This window comes from Gorilla gorilla, chromosome 1, assembly GCF_029281585.2.
Source record: "Gorilla gorilla gorilla isolate KB3781 chromosome 1, NHGRI_mGorGor1-v2.1_pri, whole genome shotgun sequence".
Lineage (NCBI taxonomy): Eukaryota > Metazoa > Chordata > Mammalia > Primates > Hominidae > Gorilla > Gorilla gorilla.
Window position 1 is genome coordinate 8,832,437 of NC_073224.2, and position 21,763 is coordinate 8,854,199.

General features: G+C 45.9%; 1 protein-coding gene across 5 annotated transcripts in view; it reads right to left on the bottom strand.

Moving 5' to 3' along the window:
- CNST (consortin, connexin sorting protein) overlaps positions 1-21,763 on the bottom strand; it is a 114,468-nt gene that overhangs the window by 48,748 nt on the left and 43,957 nt on the right. For all 5 annotated transcript variants that reach the window (XM_019032513.4, XM_055374008.2, XM_004028700.5 and 2 more), the window contains one exon: positions 1,939-2,144. In XM_019032513.4, the coding sequence (XP_018888058.4) occupies positions 1,939-2,144 (206 nt within the window). The remainder of the gene's footprint in view (positions 1-1,938; positions 2,145-21,763) is intronic.

The following is a 21,763-nucleotide window of genomic DNA, read 5'->3' on the forward strand; positions in this document are numbered from 1 at the left end:
AGATGAGGTTTCACTGTGTTGGCCAGGCTGGTCTTGAACTTCTGACCTCACATGATCCACCCACCTCGGCCTCCCAAAGTGCTGGGATTATAGGTATGAGCCACCGTGCCCGGCCTACTTTACTTTTTATCCCATTTTCTGTTTGCCCTGAGAATACTCTTGTCTCTGATCCTAATGTAACATCATATCCGTTTTTGTTACATTAGGATTAGAGACAAATTCTGTTTGGAAATAACTCCAATTTCTATGTTATTTTCACATTGACAATTATTCAAATTTGCTTCAGCCTCAAAGAGCATGTTTATGTAAAACTGGGCACTTGCAGCCAGCTGCACTATTTTTTTTTCTAAATGGGTTAAAAATTAAAAATTATTCACTTCTCATTACAAAAGTAAATCACTTTCTCCATTCCCATGTACCAGTTATTTTCATTTTATGTAAAAATAAAATGCAGGCTGGGTGCAGCGGCTTGCGCCTGTTAATCCTAGCACTTTGGAAGGCCGAGGCGGGTGGATCACTTGAGGTCAGGAGTTTGAAACCAGCCTGGCCAACATGGTGAAACCCCATCTCTACTAAAATACAAAAATTAGCCAGGCGTGGTGGTGTGTGCCTGTAATCCCAGCTACTCAGGAGGCTGAGGCAGGAGAATGGCTTGAATCTGGGAGGTGGAGATTACAGTGAGCTGAGATCACGCCGCTGCACTCCAGCCTGGGCAACAGAGTGAAACTCTGTCTCTAAATAAATAAATAAATAAATACAATACAATAAAAAATAAAAAATAAAATGCAGCTCAAATATCTTAATTTCTTCTGAATTAGCTCTTATGTAAAAAAAAAAGTTCCCTCACCACCGGCCTAAAGGCTCCCCAGTCTCCAGCCTCTCCATCCTCTAACATCTACACCCTCCTAATCCTCAAAAGAGTTCTTCTTCTAAAATGCAAATGTGATTCAGGCACTCTTAGAATTAAAAATTCCCAGTCCCTAAAAATAAAGTCTCAATGTCACCAGCTATTCAATCTCACCTCCTCTTTTAACATCTTCATCTCCAATAATATCCCAGCCACGGCTTTCACAGGCTGATCTCTTCCTGGACCAGCTCATTCTGTTAACCCACTGAGCGCCTAATAAGCCTGGAAAACCCAGCTCAAGAGTCGCCTTCTGTTCCCAAGTGTCCACAGGGCAGAATGAATCACTCATTTTGTGCTGCTGAATCTTTAACATATGTTTACTCTAACGCTGAACACAAAATTCCGCACTTACTTATCGATAGAACTGTTGCTTCTGTTCTGCAGGGGCTCTCTTACGGGCATATTCTGCCAAGTAATCTTTGTTTACTCATGTCCAGCAGGCTCTTTGGCACCTGGTAGATGCTTATCAAACTCTTACACAGCTTAATCACTGATTTAAAAAGTGAACCATGTTTAAACTATGGATTATCCAAGGCCAAGGTGTGGCCATCAATTAGTAATATGATAAATATCCCACGAGGGTCACCCTCCCCCGGGCTCACCAGTGATGAGTGGGATACAATCAATTACAGAGATTGCATTTTATTTTTATATTTATTTATGTATTTAGAGACAGGTTCTCTCACTCCGTCTCCCAGGCTGGAGTGCAGTGGTGCAATGTCAGCTCAATGCAACCTTTGCTTCCCAGGCTTGAGTGATCGTCCCACCTCGGCCTCCCAAGTAGCTGGGACTACAGGTGTGCACCACCATGCCCGGCTAATTTTTGTATATTTTGTAGAGATGGGGTTTCACCATGTTGCCCAGGCTGGTCTTGAACTCCTGAGCTCAAGCCATCCACCCACCTCAGCCTCCCAAAATGCTGGGATTACAGGCATGAGCCACTGCGCCCAGCCAAGACAGCATTTTAGATCATTCCAAACACTGCCAGGAGAATTTTCGTGAGGCTGAAAGTGAAGGGTTTACCAGAGTACCTGATGAAGGCAAAGGGGAAGTGCTCTTGAATCCAACTGCTCAACTTCACCTCGTATAAGTGAAAACAGAGACTGCAGAACAAGCTTCGGAGCCTCTGGCTGCTCATTAGCATTTACTTCAGCAGCTTCTTCATCACCAACAGCATATGTGACTGCACTTAGTACTTTTTCTTGCATTAAAGGTGCAATATCTCCTGAAAAAAGTCCTTTAAGAAGTAAAGAAAATGCCTATGTTAGGATCAATTCCCATGATGGTGTAACACATTAAAACGATTACATACAGTTTGATGCCCTGGTTTGCCCAAACGAAAACAGACCTGAACAGGAAGGTAAATGTGTTTATCATACGAAACCGCTAAAGAAGTTGAGTCTTTCTGATTAAACTCTGTCTGATAACATCAGAAATACTTCTAGATGCTAGGAGAGTAGCAGGAATTCAGATGCCAGAGCTAATGGCTAGTCAAATGTTTTTCCTAATAAAAAGAAGTAACACAAACTTCTCAAAAATCACTAATAAATAAATGCTTAACTAACAGCTACTGCAATACACCAAATTTTAAACACTGTTATAAATTATAACTTCACCCTTCACTGAAATCTCAGTGTCAGTTTTAATATTCATGTTCAAATTTAATAGACTATCTGCCTATGTGCATACCTTTAGCTAGATTGCCTCGGAAAGGATCTTCTTCAGTAATACCGTATGTATGCACGACTGAAGCCATCCTCCCTGTAGTGCCCAGAGCCCATCATGTGTATGCACGACTGAAGCTGTCCTCCCTGTAGAGTGTGCCCAGAGCCCATCGTGTGTATGCACGACTGAAGCCGTCCTCCCTGTAGTGTTCCCAGAGCCCATAGTGTGTGTGCACCACGACTGAAGCCGTCCTCCCTGTAGAGTGTTCCCAGAGCCCATCGTGTGTGTGCACCATGACTGAAGCCATCCTCCCTGTAGTGTTCCCAGAGCCCATCGTGTGTATGCACCACGACTGAAGCCGTCCTCCCTGTAGAGTGTGCCCAGAGCCTACCGTGTGTATGCACCATGAAGCCGTCCTCCCTGTAGTGTTCCCAGAGCCCATCGTGTGTATGCACGACTGAAGCCGTCCTCCCTGTAGAGTGTTCCCAGAGCCCATTGTGTGTATGCACCACTGAAGCCGTCCTCCCTGTAGTGTTCCCAGAGCCCATCGTGTGTGTGCACCACGACTGAAGCCGTCCTCCCTGCAGAGTGTGCCCAGAGCCCATCGTGTGTGTGCACCACGACTGAAGCCGTCCTCCCCGTAGAGTGTGCCCAGAGCCCATCGTGTGTATGCACAATTGAAGCCATCCTCCCCGTAGAGTGTGCCCAGAGCCCATCGTGTGTATGCACGACTGAAGCCATCCTCCCCGTAGAGTGTGCCCAGAGCCCATCATGTGTATGCACGACTGAAGCCATCCTCCCCGTAAAGTGTGCGCAGAGCCCATCGTGTGTATGCATGACTGAAGCCATCCTCCCCGTAAAGTGTGCCCAGAGCCCATCGTGTGTATGCATCACGACTGAAGCTGTCCTCCCTGTAGAGTGTGCCCAGAGCCCATTGTGTGTATGCACGACTGAAGCTGTCCTCCCTGTAGAGTGTGCCCAGAGCCCATCGTGTGTATGCATCACGACTGAAGCCGTCCTCCCTGTAGAGTGTGCCCAGAGCCCATCGTGTGTATGCATCACGACTGAAGCCGTCCTCCCTGTAGAGTGTGCCCAGAGCCCATCGTGTGTATGCATCACGACTGAAGCCGTCCTCCCTGTAGAGTGTGCCCAGAGCCCATCGTGTGTATGCACGACTGAAGCCATCCTCCCTGTCGAGTGTGCCCAGAGCCCATCGTGTGTATGCATCACGACTGAAGCCATCCTCCCCGTAGAGTGTGCCCAGAGCCCATCGTGTGTATGCATCACGACTGAAGCTGTCCTCCCTGTAGAGTGTGCCCAGAGCCCATCGTGTGTATGCATCACGACTGAAGCTGTCCTCCCTGTAGAGTGTGCCCAGAGCCCATCGTGTGTATGCATCACGACTGAAGCTGTCCTCCCTGTAGAGTGTGCCCAGAGCCCATCGTGTGTATGCACGACTGAAGCCATCCTCCCTGTAGAGTGTGCCCAGAGCCCATCGTGTGTATGCACCATGACTGAAGCCATCCTCCCTGCAGAGTGCTCCCAGAGCCCATCGTGTGTATGCACCATGACTGAAGCCACCCTCCCTGTAGAGTGCTCCCAGAGCCCATCGTGTGTATGCACGACTGAAGCCATCCTCCCTGTAGAGTGTGCCCAGAGCCCATCGTGTGTATGCACTACTGAAGCCGTCCTCCCTGTAGAGTGTGCCCAGAGCCCATTGTGTGTATGCACCATGACTGAAGCCATCCTCCCTGTAGAGTGTGCCCAGAGCCCATTGTGTGTATGCACGACTGAAGCTGTCCTCCCTGTAGAGTGTGCCCAGAGCCCATTGTGTGTATGCACGACTGAAGCTGTCCTCCCCGTAGAGTGTGCCCAGAGCCCATCGTGTGTATGCACCATGACTGAAGCTGTCCTCCCCGTAGAGTGTGCCCAGAGCCCATCGTGTGTATGCACCACGACTGAAGCTGTCCTCCCTGTAGTGTGCCCAGAGCCCATTGTGTGTATGCACGACTGAAGCCATCCTCCCTGTAGTGTTCCCAGAGCCCATCGTGTGTATGCATGACTGAAGCCATCCTCCCTGTAGAGTGTGCCCAGAGCCCATCGTGTGTATGCACGACTGAAGCCGTCCTCCCTGTAGAGTGTGCCCAGAGCCCATCGTGTGTATGCACCATGACTGAAGCTGTCCTCCCTGTAGTGTGCCCAGAGCCCATTGTGTGTATGCACGACTGAAGCCGTCCTCCCTGTAGAGTGTTCCCAGAGCCCATCGTGTGTATGCACCATGACTGAAGCCATCCTCCCTGTAGAGTGTGCCCAGAGCCCATCGTGTGTATGCACGACTGAAGCTGTCCTCCCCGTAGAGTGTGCCCAGAGCCCATTGTGTGTATGCACCATGACTGAAGCCGTCCTCCCTGTAGAGTGTTCCCAGAGCCCATCGTGTGTATGCACGACTGAAGCCGTCCTCCCCGTAGAGTGTGCCCAGAGCCCATCGTGTGTATGCACGACTGAAGCCGTCCTCCCCGTAGAGTGTGCCCAGAGCCCATCGTGTGTATGCACGACTGAAGCCGTCCTCCCTGTAGTGTGCCCAGAGCCCATCGTGTGTATGCACGACTGAAGCCGTCCTCCCTGTAGAGTGTGCCCAGAGCCCATCGTGTGTATGCACGACTGAAGCCGTCCTCCCTGTAGAGTGTGCCCAGAGCCCATTGTGTGTATGCACGACTGAAGCCGTCCTCCCTGCAGTGTGCCCAGAGCCCATCGTGTGTATGCACGACTGAAGCCGTCCTCCCTGTAGAGTGTGCCCAGAGCCCATCGTGTGTATGCACCATGACTGAAGCTGTCCTCCCTGTAGAGTGTGCCCAGAGCCCTGCCTTCTACTGCCCTGCAGTTCATATCTTTGGATTTGAATGTGAAACCCACTGCCCTGGCCAGACTGGTCCATTCTTCATCTCCCAAAGTAAAACACTTCCTGCCTTTCTGAGCAATTACAGATCCTAACGGCTAGAAGATTTTCCTCCTGTTTAAGCCTATTTATGTTCTACTCTAATAAAATCCACATCTTTCCCTATAACATGAGCTTGAAGTCAAGTTACTTTCCTCTGAACCTGGTATATGGCCTCGTATGATGCTAGGTTGCAGTACAGTAATTGGTTTAAGACGTCATCTTCTATTTCACATCAACTCCGGCAGCACAGGGGTTATTCCAGTGATACCCAGCATGGTGTCTTCAACACTACAATTCCACGTGCTGTGCTTCTTTAAAAAATCACCTACAGTGATTACTTGTATTTTAGAGAATTCTCTTCTAGACACTTTATGTTGGTATACATCTTGGCCATTAGAAGTACAAGGCCCAGTGATGGCCTGCCATTTTTTAGGGTATTTCTAAAAACAGAGGTGATTCTTCTGCTTTCTAATTTTCTAACCACCATAGCAGCAAAACCAAAAGGGTACCAATGTGGGTGAAGGAGTTTTCCACGGAGAACTACAAAGAAACTAAGAGAATTAGTGTTTTTTTTTTTTCCCTTTTCTCCAGCTACACTACTATGCCCAAGACATTTAATCTCATAGACTGTGATAAGGTCAGCTTCCCAAATTCTATTCTTCTGTTGATGACATTATTCCCCTATAGTTATCAGGGTATTACTCCAGGCTTCTTTTTAAAAAAACAGATGAGATTTTGTGATGCTCGTTTTTAGTAAAAGGGAGCTAAATAAAACCCTTGAAGACTATTGCCAAAGAAGGATGGGCTTTCAAAGTTAAGGAAAAAGGACAGAATTGATGACTCCCTTTCCAAAGGAGATCAAAAAAGGGTCCTGGATAATCGGCAACCTGCATCGTGGTTATCTCGGTTATTTAGCTAGCATCGATTTGTAACGGTCAAGTTTCCTGCTTGATCCATTTTATCACCTACTTTAATATTCAATGTTACTGATATTAAAAAGCAATACATTGGTAAATAAAATGATGTAACCAGAGAAACTCAACAGAAGGGGGACTATTATTCATGAAACCTAACAGCAGAAGTTCCAAAAGCCCACAGAAGTCTAAGGATTCCAAGAGCAGCAGGGGGCTAATGGGCAATTAGAAAGAATATCGTACTTTAATCATTGAATGTAGGGAGGGGAAGGAAAATATGATCTAGGCTCAGAGGGGTCACACTAAATCACTGAAGACATTAGCAAAACTACAAGACTCATACTACAAAAGGATTATCTGTCAGGCCTTAAACAACATGAGCTTCAGAGATAACCATTACTATACAAAACCATCTTACCTTGAGATAACATTCCTTGTGGGGACAGAGTAATATAAAATCAGAGAGCACTGGGAAAGGAGCAAGAGACTTCAGTTCTGCTATGATTTTTCCAAGAGACCTTCGATTAGACATTTTACTTGCTGACCTATATAGTTTCCTTATCTAAAACGAAGAGATTGGATGGAGAAGTTCTCTAGTTCTGACCATCAAAAACATTCAAAATCTCCAGAGATTTTGCTACATAAGAAATGCAGACCATTACTGTGGAGAAGCTTGAGCAACTATTGACGATAATGGAAGGTAAGGTTATCCACCTAATACAAGTATCTTCTAGTTCCTTTCTGGGTATATTTTTAAAACCATTGTTCCTCCCTTGCCTAGACTGGTGACTATACAAATAGTGGTGTGTTTGCTTTTCAGGCAAGAAAACTGAATGTCCTTGCAAGAAGCGTGCTGCAATACTCCCTACCAAAGAGCAGGTTGTTCTTCTAGCTCTGCCAAGCTCTTAGAATTCTATCGTGGCTCAAATAATCATAGCAATTGTTATACGTGTTATGAAATGACCAAGGATGTACTTTACTTTAGGCACATATAAAATAGGAAAGTAATACTAGCCGTATTCTGGTTGCTTGGAATTTTAAGCCACTTAAAATATGGTGTTCTTAGTTTCACAACATTAATGGGGTAAAGAACTCATATTAGAAAACTGTTGCCAAAGAGTTGGAAGAATGACATGGATATTAAGGCAGCCCTAAGTTCTCAGCATGCTTCACCTACTTATTAGCCATACTTTTGGCAAGTTAATGTCTTTGATCCTCTATTTTTTCCTCTGTAACATGGGGGCTGTTGCATCTACCTTATAATATTAGTGTGAGGATTAAATGAGACAGTGCATGCAAAAAGCAGGAGTGCCCCTAAGTCTCAGCCGGAAAAACAGCTTTATTGTCACTTAACTGAAAAAGGTCACAAGAGTGGTAAAGCAGTTCTGAGACAAGTCCAATCTTATTTGAGGACAAACATTCAGAGGCAAGTGTAGTTAAAGCTAATAAAGTTTATATGACTCATGTCATAGTGAATAACAGGAGTTATAACAACTAGGCTGGAGTATTAAATTGCTTAGGTTATTATTCACCAATACTGTAGGTTTGAACATCATTGAGCTTGTATATATTTTTTCACATTTTATCATACAATATGTAGCCTTTTCAGATTGCCTTCTTTCACTTAGTAACATGCATTAAATTTTCCTCTATGTCTTTTAATGCTTGACAGTTCATTTCTTTTTAGTAAGGGATAATATTCTAAGAGCTCATTTTTAGTAAAAGCAATAATAAAGAAAATAAACATTAGCATAATCAGGAGTACTTAGACTGATGCGCTGTGAGTTGACAATTGTGAATTGTGTGTCTTTATAATATACTAAGATTTTAAAGTAATATTAATAAAGCATTCATGATGTAACATGGAAAAAAATAAGTCTTGGCCGGGCGCAGTGGCTTACCCCTGTAATCCCAGCACTTTGGGAGGCCAAGGTGGGCGGATCATGAGGTCAAGAGATTGAGACCATCCTGGCCAACATTGTAAAACCCCGTGTCTACTAAAAATACAAAAATTAGCTGGGCGTGGTGGCGTATGCATGTAGTCCCAGCTACTCGGAAGGCTGAGGCAGGAGAACCGCTTGAACCCAGGAGGCGAAGGTTGCAGGGAGCCAAGATTGGGCCACTGCACTCCAGCCTGGCAACAGAGTGAGACTCCATCTCAAAAAAGGAAAAAGAAAAAAATAAGTCTCATTCTGTTGCTCAGGCTGGAGTGCAGTGGCCCAATCATGACTCACTGAAGCCTCAACCTCCCAGGCTCAAGCGACCCTCCCACCTCAGTGTCCCGAGTAGCTGGAACCACAGGCACACACCACCAAGCCCGGATGATTTTTAAATTTTCTGGGGGGGGCAGTGGGAGTGGTGTCTTGCTATGTTGCCCAGGCTTGTCTTCAACTTCTGGCCTCAACTGGTCCTCCCATCTTGGCCTCCCAAAACGCTGGGAGTACAGGCGCCAGCCACCATGTCTGACCTAAAATTCCTTCTAATACACAAAAAGTTTTCAAGGTATATTTATAGTTAAGGAGAAAAACCAAATCAAAACATACCGCCCCATGTAATTCCCTACAAAATCTCACTCAATATAAATGAAGCTTTCTGCTGCCACATATGAATCCATACAGCTAGACAAGAACAAAAAGTTCTATTTATCGTTGTCATCCGTGAAAGCCAAGTGACCTATAGTTAAAAACTACCCATTAAATAACTTGGTGATGCTATTTATAAGTATTTAAAGACAGTAACAGGCACATTCATAAGAGCTGATTTAAGACCTGTCAACCTCATTAAGCTCTAAAATGGAGATGACAGTTTACATGTAACTACTAAGGGTTTCAGAGATGTGGTTTCTTTTCTTTTTTTTTTTTTTTTGAGATGGAGTTTCTGCTCTTTTTGCCCAGGCTGGAGTGCAATTGCACGATCTCGGCTCACCGCAACCTCCACCTCCTGGGTTCAAGCTATTCTCCTGCCTCAGCCTCCCGAGTAGCTGGGATTACAGGTATGCACCACCATACCAGGCTAATTTTGTATTTTTAGTAGAGACGGGGTTTCTCCATGTTGGTCAGGCTGGTCTTGAACTCTCGACCTCAGGTGATTCACCTGCCTCGGCCTCCCAAAGTGCTGGGATTACAGGCGTGAGCCACCGCGCCCGGCCCAGAGATGGGGTTTCATTATGTTACCCAGGCTGGATTTGAACTCATGGACTCAAATGATCCTCCTGCCTCAGCCTCCTGAGTAGCTGTGAAGAGGTATTATTTCTTTTTAAAAATTATTTGTGGCCAGGCACAGTGGCTCACGCCTGTAATCCCAGCACTTTGGGAGGCCGAGGCAGGCGGATCACGAGGTCAGGAGATCGAGACCATCCTGGCTAACACGGTGAAACCCCAACTCTACTAAAAATATAAAAAATTAGCCGGGCCTGGTGGCAGGCGCCTGTAGTCCCAGCTACTCGGGAGGCTGAGGCAGGAGAATGGCATGAACCCGGGAGGCGGAGGTTGCAGTGAGCCGAGATCACGCCACTGCGCTCCAGCCTGGGTGACAGAGCGAGACTCCGTCTCAAAGAAAAAAAAAAAAATTTTTTTTTGTAATAACCATGGGCCAAAGACTGGGGAAATTACCTTGATTGAGAAATTTTATTCAATTGATCACACCGCCTGAATTCTGTGTCAGTTCTAACATATAACTGCTCCACTTAGCTTAGAATCTATCTCTGATAATGGTCAAGAGGCACTTTGTGAAACAATATAGTAGTATTCTTTAATGACTTTTACCTTAAAACACTAGGAATGTACCCTGACATTCACGTTCCTTTTAATAATCTAGCATTGATCGGCAGATATTCACAAGCTCTGTGAGTATAACTAAGGATATAACCATTTCTCCGCATGATTGGGAAAATGATGTGACTGGATGTTTAAGAGCAAAATCTCACAGCTGGTACTCTAGTTAGTAAGTAATTAAGAGAATAAAAAATTATTGCAGTCAGCCAGGCATGGTGGCTCACATCTGTAATCTCAGCACTTTGGGAGGCTGAGGTGGGCAGATCACGAGGTCAGGAGTTCAAGACCAGTGTGACCAACATGGTGAAACCCCGTCCCTACTAAAAATACAAAAATTAGCTGGGCGTGGTGGTGCATGCCTATAATCCCAGCTACTCAGGAGGCTGAGGCAGGAGAATCACTTGAACCCAGGAAGTGGAGGTTGTAGAGAGCGAGACTGTCTCCAAAAAAAAAAAAAAAAAAATTTATTGCAGTCAAAATGGGGACTGGAAAGATGTCACACAGAAAACACCAAGGCCTAGGTAAAGAGTGGCAATTATTATATATACGATGATACAGGTTAAGCATCTCTGATCTGTAAATCTGAAATCCGACATGCTCCAAAACCTGAAACTTTTTTAGTGCTGACAAGATGCCACAGGGAGAAAATTCTATACCTAACTTCATGTGAGAGGTTACAGTCAAAGTTTTATTTCATGTATAAAATTATTTTAAAATATTGTATAAAATTACCTTCAGTCTCTATATACAGGGTGAGTATATGAAACATAAAAAAGTTGTGTTTAGACTTGGGTCCCATCCTCAAGATATCTCATTATATATATGCGAATATTCCATAATCCAAAAAAAAAAATCTGAAATCTGAAACACTTCTAATCTCAAGCATTTTGGATAAGGGATGTTCAACCTGTAGTGTTACTGATGACAAACTAAGCTGATGGGCATTTTTGAGGATAGGGAAGGGTTATTTAAAGACTTCACACAGGCCAAGTGTGGTGGCTCATGCCTGTAAATTCAGCACTTTGGGAGGCCAAGGCGGGTGGATCACCTGAGGTCAGGAGTTCAAGACCAGCCTGGCCAACATGGTGAAACCTATCTATACTAAAAATACAAAAAATTAGCTGGGCATGGTGGTGTGCACCTGTAGTTCCAGCTACTCGGGAGGCTGAGGCAGGAGAATCACTCGAACCTGGGAGGTGGAGGTTGCAGGGAGCCGAGATCAGGCTACTGCACTCCAGCCTGGGAGACAAAGCTAGACTCAGAAGAGGGAGATGGGGAGAGGGAGAGAGGGAGAGAGGAGGAGAGGTAGAGAGGAGGAGAGGGGAGGGGGAGAGGGAGGGGGAGGGGGGAGGGGGAGAGAGGGAGAGAGGGAGGGGGGAGAGGGGGAGAGGAGAAGGGGGGAGATGGGTAAGAGGGAGAGAGGGAGAGGAGGAGAGGGGGACAGGGAGAGAGGGAGAGGAGGAGAGGGGGAGGGGGGAGAGGGGGAGAGGAGAAGAGGGGGAGATGGGGAAGACGGAGAGAGGGAGAGGAGGAGAGGGAGAGAGGGAGAGGAGGACAGGGAGAGAGGGGGAGGGGAGAGGGGGAGGGAGAGGGAAAGGAAGAGGGTGGGAGAGGGAGAAGGGGGGGAGAGGGAGATGGGGAGAGGGGAAGAGGGAGAGAGGGAGAGAGGGGGAGAGGGGGAGAGAGAGAGGATGTGAGGGCGAGGGAGAGAGGGAGACGGGGAGAGGGAGAGGAGGAGAGGGAGAGAGGGATGGGGGAGAGGGAGAGGAGGAGAGGTAGAGAGGGAGAGAGGGAGAAGGGGAGAGGGAGAGAGGGGGAGAGAGGGAGAGACAGAGGATGTGAGGGAGAGGGAGAGGGGGAGAGAGGGAGAGGGGGAGGAGGAGGGGGAGAGAGAGAGGACGTGAGGGAGAGAGAGAGAGGGAGGGGGGAGAGGGAGAGGGGGAGAGGGGGAGAGGGAGAGGGGGAGGGGGAGAGGGAGAGGGAGAGGGGAGGGGGAGAGGGGGAGAGAGAGAGGATGTGAGGGAGAGGGAGAGAGGGAGAGGGGGAGACGGGGGAGAGGAGGAGAGGGGGAGGGGGGGAGGGTGAGAGGGGGAGAGGGGGAGAGGGGGAGAGGGGGAGGGGGAGAGGGGGAGGAGGGAGGGGGAGAGGGGGAGGAGGGAGGGGGAGAGGGAGGGGGAGGGACAGGGAGAGGAGGAGAGGGAGAGAGGGAGAGGGGGAGAGGGGGAGAGAGAGAGGAGGTGAGGGAGAGAGAGGGGGGAGGGGGAGAGAGAGAGAGAGAAAGAATAAAAAAAGGCCTCATACAGTTCAAATATTGTATACTACTGTTCAGAGTACAAGTACCCTATCATTCAAAACTACATTCGCTGCTTTTATACAAATACTTTCTTTGATCCAAGTGTTAAAGCTTCCTTTCACTGCAATGAAACTAGATCAAAGTAAAAATCTGAGAGAAGGTTATGCCATTATTCAGAGACGATTACTGAAACAAACCCAAATCCACTACTTCCCTTAAGAGTGAACCATCCACCTTTTCTCTGATCATGTTTTGTCTTGCTGAGGCTGGCAGGCAGGAATCATAGCCACCAACACACCCTGAGGAAAGGAATGTGCAGTAATTGTTCTGTGGCAAATTGTGGAAAGTCATGTATTGCTTTAAGCACACTTTTAAAGTTCAGCAAAAGTGAGAGAGTATAGTTTAACCATTAGACACAAAGTCTGAAGTCAGACTACCTGGGATGAAGTCCTGGGATGTACTTTATCTCAGTGATATACTTTTCAGCAATGACACTGGGCACGTTACTTAATCTCTCTGTGCTTCAGATCCCACATCTATAAATTGGAGCTAATTGTATTATGCTTGATAAGACTGTGACAAGGAGTAAACGAGATAATCCACATAAAGCATGTACCACAGTGGCTGGCATATAGTAAATAATAAATGCTCGAGAACTATGTTTTAAAACTCAGCAAATTTCAATTAGTTAAGCTTTGTATGTCCCTAACACTGAGTTTGGAGTGTTATATATATATTTTTTGAGACAGGGTCTCACTCTGTCACCCAGGTTGGAGTGCAGTGGTACAATCATGGCTCACTGCAGCCTCGACCTCCCCAGTTCAAGTGATCCTCCCACTGCAGCCTCTGAAGTAGCTGGGACAACAAGTGCACACCCCCTGGCTAATTTTTGTATGTATTTTTTTAGAGATGGGGTTCCACCATGTTGCTCAGACTGGTCTCGAATTCCTGGGCTTAAGCAATCTGCCCGCCTTGGCCTCCCAAAGTGCTAGGATTATTGGATCGAACCACTGCGCCTGACCTGTTATGATTTTGGGGGACTATTTTTTTAAAAAACATAACACAAAATGTAACATTTAAAACATTTTAAGGTATACAATTCAGTGGCATTAAACACGTCCACAGCTGGCCACGGTGGCTCACGCCTGTAATCCCAGCACTTTGGGAGGCTGAGGCAGGTGGATCACCTGAGGTCAGGAGTTCGAGACCAGCCTGCCCAACATGGCAAAACTCTGTCTCTACTAAAAGTACAAAAAATTAGCTCAGCGTGGTAGCATGCACCTGTAATCCCAGCTACTTGGGAGGCTGAGGCAGGAGAGTCACTTGAACCTGGGAGGTGGAGGTTGCAGTGAGCCAAGATTGTGCCACTGCACTCTAGTCTGGGCAACAAAAGCAAAACTCTCTCAAACAAACAAAAAAATACATTCACAATGCTGTTCAATCATCACGACTATCCATTTCCAAAACTTTTCATCATCCCAAAGAGAAACTCAGTGCTCATAAAATACTAATTCTTCATCCCCCTTCGCTCCAGCTCTGGAAACCTCTATTCTACTTTCTGTCTCTGTGAATTTGCCAATTCTACATACCTTATATAAGTGGAATCATACAATATTTGTCCTTTTGTGTCTGGTTTCTTTTACTTAGCATACTGTCCTCAAGGTTTATCTGTGCTGTAGCATCCATCCAACCATACGTAGCGTGTATCAGATTAGCATTCCTTTTTAAATCTGAACATTTCATTATATGTATATACTATATCTTGTTTATCCATTCGTCAGTTGATGGACATCTGGATTGTTTCTACCTTTTTGCTACTGTGAATAATGCTGCTACGAACCTTAGTGTACAAGTATCTGCTCGAGTCCTTGCTTTCTATTCTTTTGGGTATATACCTAGAAGTTAATGGCTGGATTAAATGGTAATTCTATGTTTAACTGTTTTCCTAAAGCTCTATTATTTTAACTCTATCTCAACCAGTGTCTTGAGACTTCAATATCTGTGCTGTTTTTTTCCATCTCTAAAACAGAGATAATATTACTTCCCAAAGATTAATTGGTTTGAGTTTCTAAATCAATGACATCCTTATCTAAAATATGCTTTTGTATAAAAATATGAAATAGTAGTACTCTTTCAGAGCAGTTCGATCTAATTCCATCCCTCTGGGCACAGTTCTTGCTACTGGAAGCCCTAAAATGAAAAGGCCTTGAGTGTCATAAGCAAAATGACAGAACAGGCAGCTTCAAACTCTGAGGCCTTCACAGAAATATTTAAAAAAAAAAAAACATCCAGAACTATAAGATGTAACTTTCTTAGAACTCTGGAAAACAAAGGTATGCCTGAACAAGACAGTGACCACCGAATCAAGAGAAAGGCAATGTCAAAAGAGTAGCAAAGCTTTGGGTGTTTTTACTTGCCCTTACCTCACCCCTTTCCCCAGCTCAACAGCAGCCCTCATTCCCAGTGTGGCACCCCAGTACTTGCTTTTGAAGGGAGCAGAGCAGATCTTACTTGCAAATCACTGTGTTTGTTCTAATCTGTCTGGGGCTACCCAAAGACTGAAACAAGGCACTTGCCTCTCTGTTGCAAAACTCAGAACACGTTCAGAGCAGAAAAGCAGCAGGTGTTGCTGGAAAATATTGTCAGGTGATCAAAAACCCACAGCCAAGCAGGCGGGGGGGTGCAAAAAAAAATATGGTTGAGACATAAACTAGACAATCTAAAGCCAGGGGGAAAAGCCAGGAAGATCGCTTCCTTGGGAAATCAGAGCATTCAAAAATGTTTGTGGTACTGTAGAATTCAGAAAGCTACACGCGACAGCTCAGGACACGACGCACGCTTAGAAAGGGCCAGAGAAGACCCATAAACTTAGTGCAAGCAGAAGTGAAGGCTGGGGCAGAATTATAGATGACCTGGCTAAGTGTTAAAGGAGTACCTGAGCACAGAGCCAATCTGAAAGACTGGAAAAGAAACACAAGCTAAGGCTTCAGCAATCAAGAACAGCCAACCCTGAGCAAAGGCGAGACCCTAATTTCCGGAGTTACCACATCATAATACACCAATGTCCGGTTTTCAATACAAAGAAATCACCAAGCATATCAAAAAAACAGTACAGTGTGGCCCATTCTGGTGAAAGAAATACATAGACAGAAAACATCCCGGAAGAAGCCGAGACATTGAATTTCCTGGGCAAAGAATTTAAATCAACTGTCTTAAAAGAAACCATAGATGAAGAACTAAAGGAAATCAGGAAGACAATGTAGGAAAAAACGAGAATATCAATAAAAAGACAGAAAATATAAAAAAGAATGGGGAGGTTTTTTGTTTGTTTGTTTGTTTGTTTTTGCGACGGAGTCTCGCTCCATTGCCCAGGCTGGAGTGCAGTGGCACGATCTCAGCTCACTGCAACCTCCGCCTTCTGGGTTCAAGCAATTCTTTGCCTCAGCCTCCCAAGTAGCTGGGATTACAGGTGCTCACTACCATGCCTGGCTAATTTTTTGTATTTTTAGTAGAGATGGGGTTTCACCATTTTGACCAGGCCAGTCTTGAACTCCTGACCTCATGATCCACCCGCCTCAGCCTCCCAAAGTGCTGGGATTACAGGCCTGAGCCACTGCGCCTGGCTGGGAGTTATTGTTTAATGGCACAGAGATTCTGTTTGGGGAGATAAAAGTTTTAGAAATAGATATAAATGATGGTTGCATAACATTATGAATGTAATTAATGCCACTGAACTGTAGAGTGAAATGGTTAAAATGGCACATTTATGTACAGAAAAAAATGTCTTCAGTTCTGTGATTTAATGAGTCTTTGAGTCATTGCATAACCGAATTCCTCAAACCGCCTTACCCATTAATGCTGATGCATATCTTGGGCATAATTTTGGAAGGCAGATAAGAAATAAATTTTAACACACGCTTGATGTGGTTCCTGTGAAGAATCTCTCTGCCCTGCTCCCTTTTTCTGACATGTTTCATCCTCTGAGGTTCTGATCAATGCCATGAAAATGGAAAGGAGGGTGAAGGACAATGCTCACTTTTTTTTCTTTGAGACAGAGTTCCGTTCTTGTTGCCCAGGCTAGAGTGCCATGGCATGATCTCGGCTCACTGCAGCCTCCGCCTCCCAGGTTCAAGCAATTCTCCTGCTTCAGCCTCCCAAGTAGCTGGGATTACAGGCGCCCACCACCATGCCCATATAATTTTTTGTAGTTTTAGTAGAGACGGGGTTTTGCCATGTTTGCCAGGCTGGTCTCAAACTCCTGGCCTCAGGTGATCCGCCTGCCTCAGCCTCTCAAAGTGCTGGCATTAAAGGCGTGAGCTGCCGTGCCTGGCCAGTGCTCACCTTTTAAATACTTCCAGTCATTGGCTAACCATACCAAAGCAGCAAACAGGAAACATCCCTTCCTTTTCCTCAACACTAGACACGGGTATTATGACTGAAATAAATCTGGAAATTAGTCAACTTCCTTCTGACCTGACCTCGGGCCAAAAGAATGTATTATGTGATTATGACATAATTACCACGTGCTGAGTGTGCCATGCTCCCTCCCACACCCCCGGGTTGCACCCTCTGCCTGCAGAGGGAGTGATGCAGGGCTTCACTGAAGAGCTTAGGCTGGCGTCCAGCCGCCCTGTTAACCTAAAGCAAGCAACCTGACTCGTTCAACCCGTCTTCTTGTAAACTAATGGCAAAAGGTTAAATAAGGTGACGTACAACGTACATCCAGAATTTACTAGGCACACAACGTGGCGACACTATTCTTGCACTTGAGTGTTGACTAAGTGGTTTTAATGTCAATACAGGGACGGGAAGACAGGAACAGCCACTGGACTTGATTTCAGGTGGCAGTCTTAAAATAAACCTCATGAAACTCCAGTGGAATTTGACAAATGCGTGGGAACAAGAGCTCCCTTAGGCTGCTAACGCCCCAGGCTCCCCATCCCTTGGTGCTTAGGTTGTAAAAGCAGTTAACCCACGGGCTTAAATCCTGTTGATCACACAGCATTTATGTGACTCCCGCAAGCTCCACCACTGTCTAGAGCCTGCTTCAGGCTTTCTAATCAAGGCACAATCAGTACACATAAATATTTCTGGGATTTAGCATCTAAATTATGTAGAACATGTCCATAAGCACCAATGTTTGGATTCTCTATTTTTCCTCTCAGAAGTTTGATTAGACATTTTACACTTTAACGCGTTTTATTAAAAACTACAACTGTGTAAGACATTTGCCCAAGCATGCAATTTGTGATGCTAATTCTTAAACCTCTTCTTTTTAAAAAAAACGTTAAAGACAGGGTCTCTGTTGCCCAGGCTACAGTACAGTGGCAGGATCATACAAACTCGAACTCATGGGGTCTAGTGATGATCCTCCTACCTCAGCCTCTTGAGTCAATGGGACCTCAGGCACATACCACCATGCCCAGCTAATTTAAATTATTTATTTATTATTTATTTATTTATTTATTTATTTATTTATTTATTTTGTAGAGACAAGTTCTCTATGTTTTCCAGGCTGGTTTTTGTTTTGTTTTGTTCTGTTTTGTTGTTGTTTTGTTTTTTGAGACAGAGTCTTGCTCTGTTGCCGGGCTGGAGTGCAGTGGTGCAATCTCGGCTCACTGCAATGTTCACCTCCCCGGTTCAAGGGATTCTCCTGCCTCAGCCTCCCGAGTAGCTGGGACTACAGGCGCGTGACACCATGCCCGGCTAATTTTTGTATTTTCAGTAGAGATGGGGTTTCACCATGTTGGTCTGGATGGTCTCGATCTCTTGGCCTCGTGATCCGCCCACCTCTGTCTCCCAAAGTGCTGGGATTGTAAGCGTTGAAAGATTCTCCCCGGGGCCTGAAAGCTTGGGGGGATGAATAACTCCTCCCTTCTCAGGCCCAGTCCCAAAGCACACTTGCGCCAGCAGCGTGTGTCAGCAAGGTAGCCGAAGCAGGAAGAGGGCTGGCCGGAAGACATATACCCCTGAGGATCGAGAGAGAGGCCATCCGGGTACCACGTAGCAGTTACATCAGACAGGGACACTTCCTGTTTACAGGAGACTGTAAAACCCCTGCCGGGTCCTCACGTGGGGCTGACGCCATCTTAGGCCTCAGCCCGTCTGCACCCAGGCGCTCTTTAAACAGCGTGATGCTCCACACTGCCTTGTGCTGTCTGTTGGCGCGCTCCCGGGGTTAACTCCCCCGAAAATCACCCGTGGTACTTCCATCCCTTTACACAAAAAACATAAGCAGACGTATCCCCTCCCTAGCCAGGAAAAAACCGGTTTGTAGATCTAGGAGAGGGCATCTGGTTTACCACGAATGTGTCCAATTGCTGGGTATGCAGGGGAGCCCGCAGGAGTGAACAGTGGCCGTGGCATGGGATAGACCTTCCCCCTTAATTACTAGCATTTCAAAACCCCAGCCTCACTTTGAATTCTCAGGAACGCCCGTCGACCTGGACACTTACCAACCCAGTAAGAGGGACGGCGTGCATATCCCGCAAGTGGACTGATAAAACCCATCGTGCCGTAGGTGAAAGCCCCTGTCACCAAACCGTAACAGTCAACGCCTCCACAGCCGAGTGGTGGCCAAGGTTAGCCCCCGGAGCCTGGTCTCCCTCTAACTTCAGCTACCTCAATTGTGTCTTGTCAAAAAAGGCCCGGAACTGTACAAACACCACTAACTCTTCTGCCGCATACCCCTGCCTAAGTGCACTATGCGACAATCCTAGGAACACCAGCTGACGATGGACTGCCCCGATGGATTCCTTTGGATATGGGGAACCCAGGCTTACTCACGGCTACCTTATCACTAGCTTCCTACGCACAATTCAACCTGGATTCATTTTACTTCCAAAGCAGGCGGGCAACACCCTCGGAGTCCCTGTGTATGACAACCAGAGAAAAACAGTCCTTAAAGGCAGGAGGAAGCCAAAGACCGTGAGAGGACGAGTGGCCTCCACAACGGATCATCGAATATTACGGTCCTGCCACCTGGGCTGAGGATGGTTCACGGGGTTATCGCACTCCCACATATATGCTAAATAGAATAATTAGACTACAGGCTGCTCTAGAGATAATCACTAACCAAACCGCCTCAGCCCTGGAAATGCTCACGTGACAACAAAACCAAATGCACCCAGCAATTTATCAAAACAGGCTGGCTCTAGACTACTTATTAGCAGAAGAGGGTGGGTCTGTGGTAAGTTTAACATCTCCAATTGCTGTCTTAACATAGACGATAACGGAAAAGCGGTTCTAGAAATCGCTTCAAACATCAGAAAAGTAGCCCGTGTCCCAGTCCAAACCTGGAAGGGATGGGATCCAACAAACCTTCTAGGAGGGTGGTTCTCTAATTTAGGAGGATTTAAAACGCTGGTAGGGACAGTAATCTTCATCATTGGGGTCCTCCTGTTTCTCCCCTGTGGTATCCCACTGATAATAAAAGCCATTAAAACTCTTGTTGAAACTACAGTTAACCGCCAGACAATCCAGACGATGCTCCTGCTACAACGACACGATGGATACCAACCCGTCTCTCCAGAATACCCCAAAATTAAGTTTTTTCTTTTTTTCCGAGGTGCCCACGCCACCCCCTATGTCACACCTGAAGTAGTTATTGAGAAAGTCGTCCCTTTTCCCTTTTTCTATAACCAAATAGACAGGAATGAAAGATTCTCCCCGGGGCCTGAAAGCTTGGGGGGATGAATAACTCCTCCCTCCTCAGACCCAGTCCCAAGGCACAAGGCCACTTGCACCAGCAGCGTGCGTCAGCGAGAAGCAGAAGCAGGAAGAGGGCTGGCCGGTAGACACGCAGTATGGCCAGAAGACAAGTACCCCTGAGGATGGAGAGAGAGGCCATCCAGGTACCACGTAGCGGTGACATCTGTCAGGGACACTTCCTTTTTACAGGAGACTGTAAAACCCCTGCCCCGTCCTCACGTGGGGCTGACGCCATTTTAGGCCTCAGCCCGTCTGCACCCAGGCGCTCATTAAAACAGCGTGATGCTCCACACCGCCTTGTGTCGTCTGTTGGCGCGCTCCCGGGGTTCCAACTGATATTAGAGCCTTGCAGGCGTGAGCCACCGCGCCCGGCCCAGGCTGTTCTTTAACTCATGGACTCAAGCGACTCCCTTGCTTTGGCCTCCCAAAATGCTGGGATTATAGGTGTGAGTCACCATGCCTAGCCAAATTCTTAAAACTACTTATCCAGGTCCACAAATAACTCAAGCACCATATTTTGGATTTTTCAAATCCGATTAAATTCATTGTTTATCCATTGGAAGTACACTGACTTTGCTAATATCAAAATGGCTAAATTTTACCATATTTTCCCTGTTCATTCCAAGCACACTGAATTCATCAACTATCAGAATTCTCAAAATTTACATGACCTTATAAGAAAGTATATGATTTTCTTACAAGAAGTATATGATTTTCTCGTATGTCTGAAAATAAACATATTTTGTTTCTCTAACAAATATAAAGGCATGTATTTAAATTCAAAACAAAAATAATGGTGCATGTGCGGTGGCTCACTCCTGTAATCTCAGCACTCTGGGAGGCCGAGGCAGGCGAATCGTGAGGTCAGGAGTCTGAGACCAGCCTGGCCAATATGGCAAAACCCCATCTCTACTAAAAATCCAAAAATTAGACAGGAATGGTGGTGCATGCCTGTAATCCCAGCTACTTGGGAGGCTGAGGCAAGAGAATCACTTGAACCCAGGAGGCAGAGGTTGCAGTGAGCGGAGATTACGCCATTGCACTCCAGCATGAGCAATACAGCAAGAGTGCAACTCAAAATAATAATAATAAATATAAATATTATATATATATATTCTGTCTCCTGAAAATATATATATTTGTGGGAGAAGGGGGAGAGCCTAACAGCCAAAGCAAACCAAACAGTGAAATCTTCCTTAAAAGCCCCCCTTCTTTAATATTCCGTAATTCTCTAAAAGCTACTGACATCACAGATTCTCTTTGCAATTCATGAAATCATATAAGAACGGAAGCATTAGAAGCCCAGGGGTTAACCCTGAACTTTCAATAGGTCAAAAGAAAGGCACAGAGAAACACATTTAATGGCATTTTATTATAGTTTACAGAAAATTGTTACATCAATTTCCATTACACTAGTAGTTTTTAAATTTTGTGGAGACAAATAACTACACCGTTTCTTCATATCACCAAACCAACTATCACCAAGCCCCCCCCCCCCTTTTTTTTTTTTGAGATGGAGTCTTGCGTCTTCGCCCAGGCTGGAGTGCAATGGCGCGATATCAG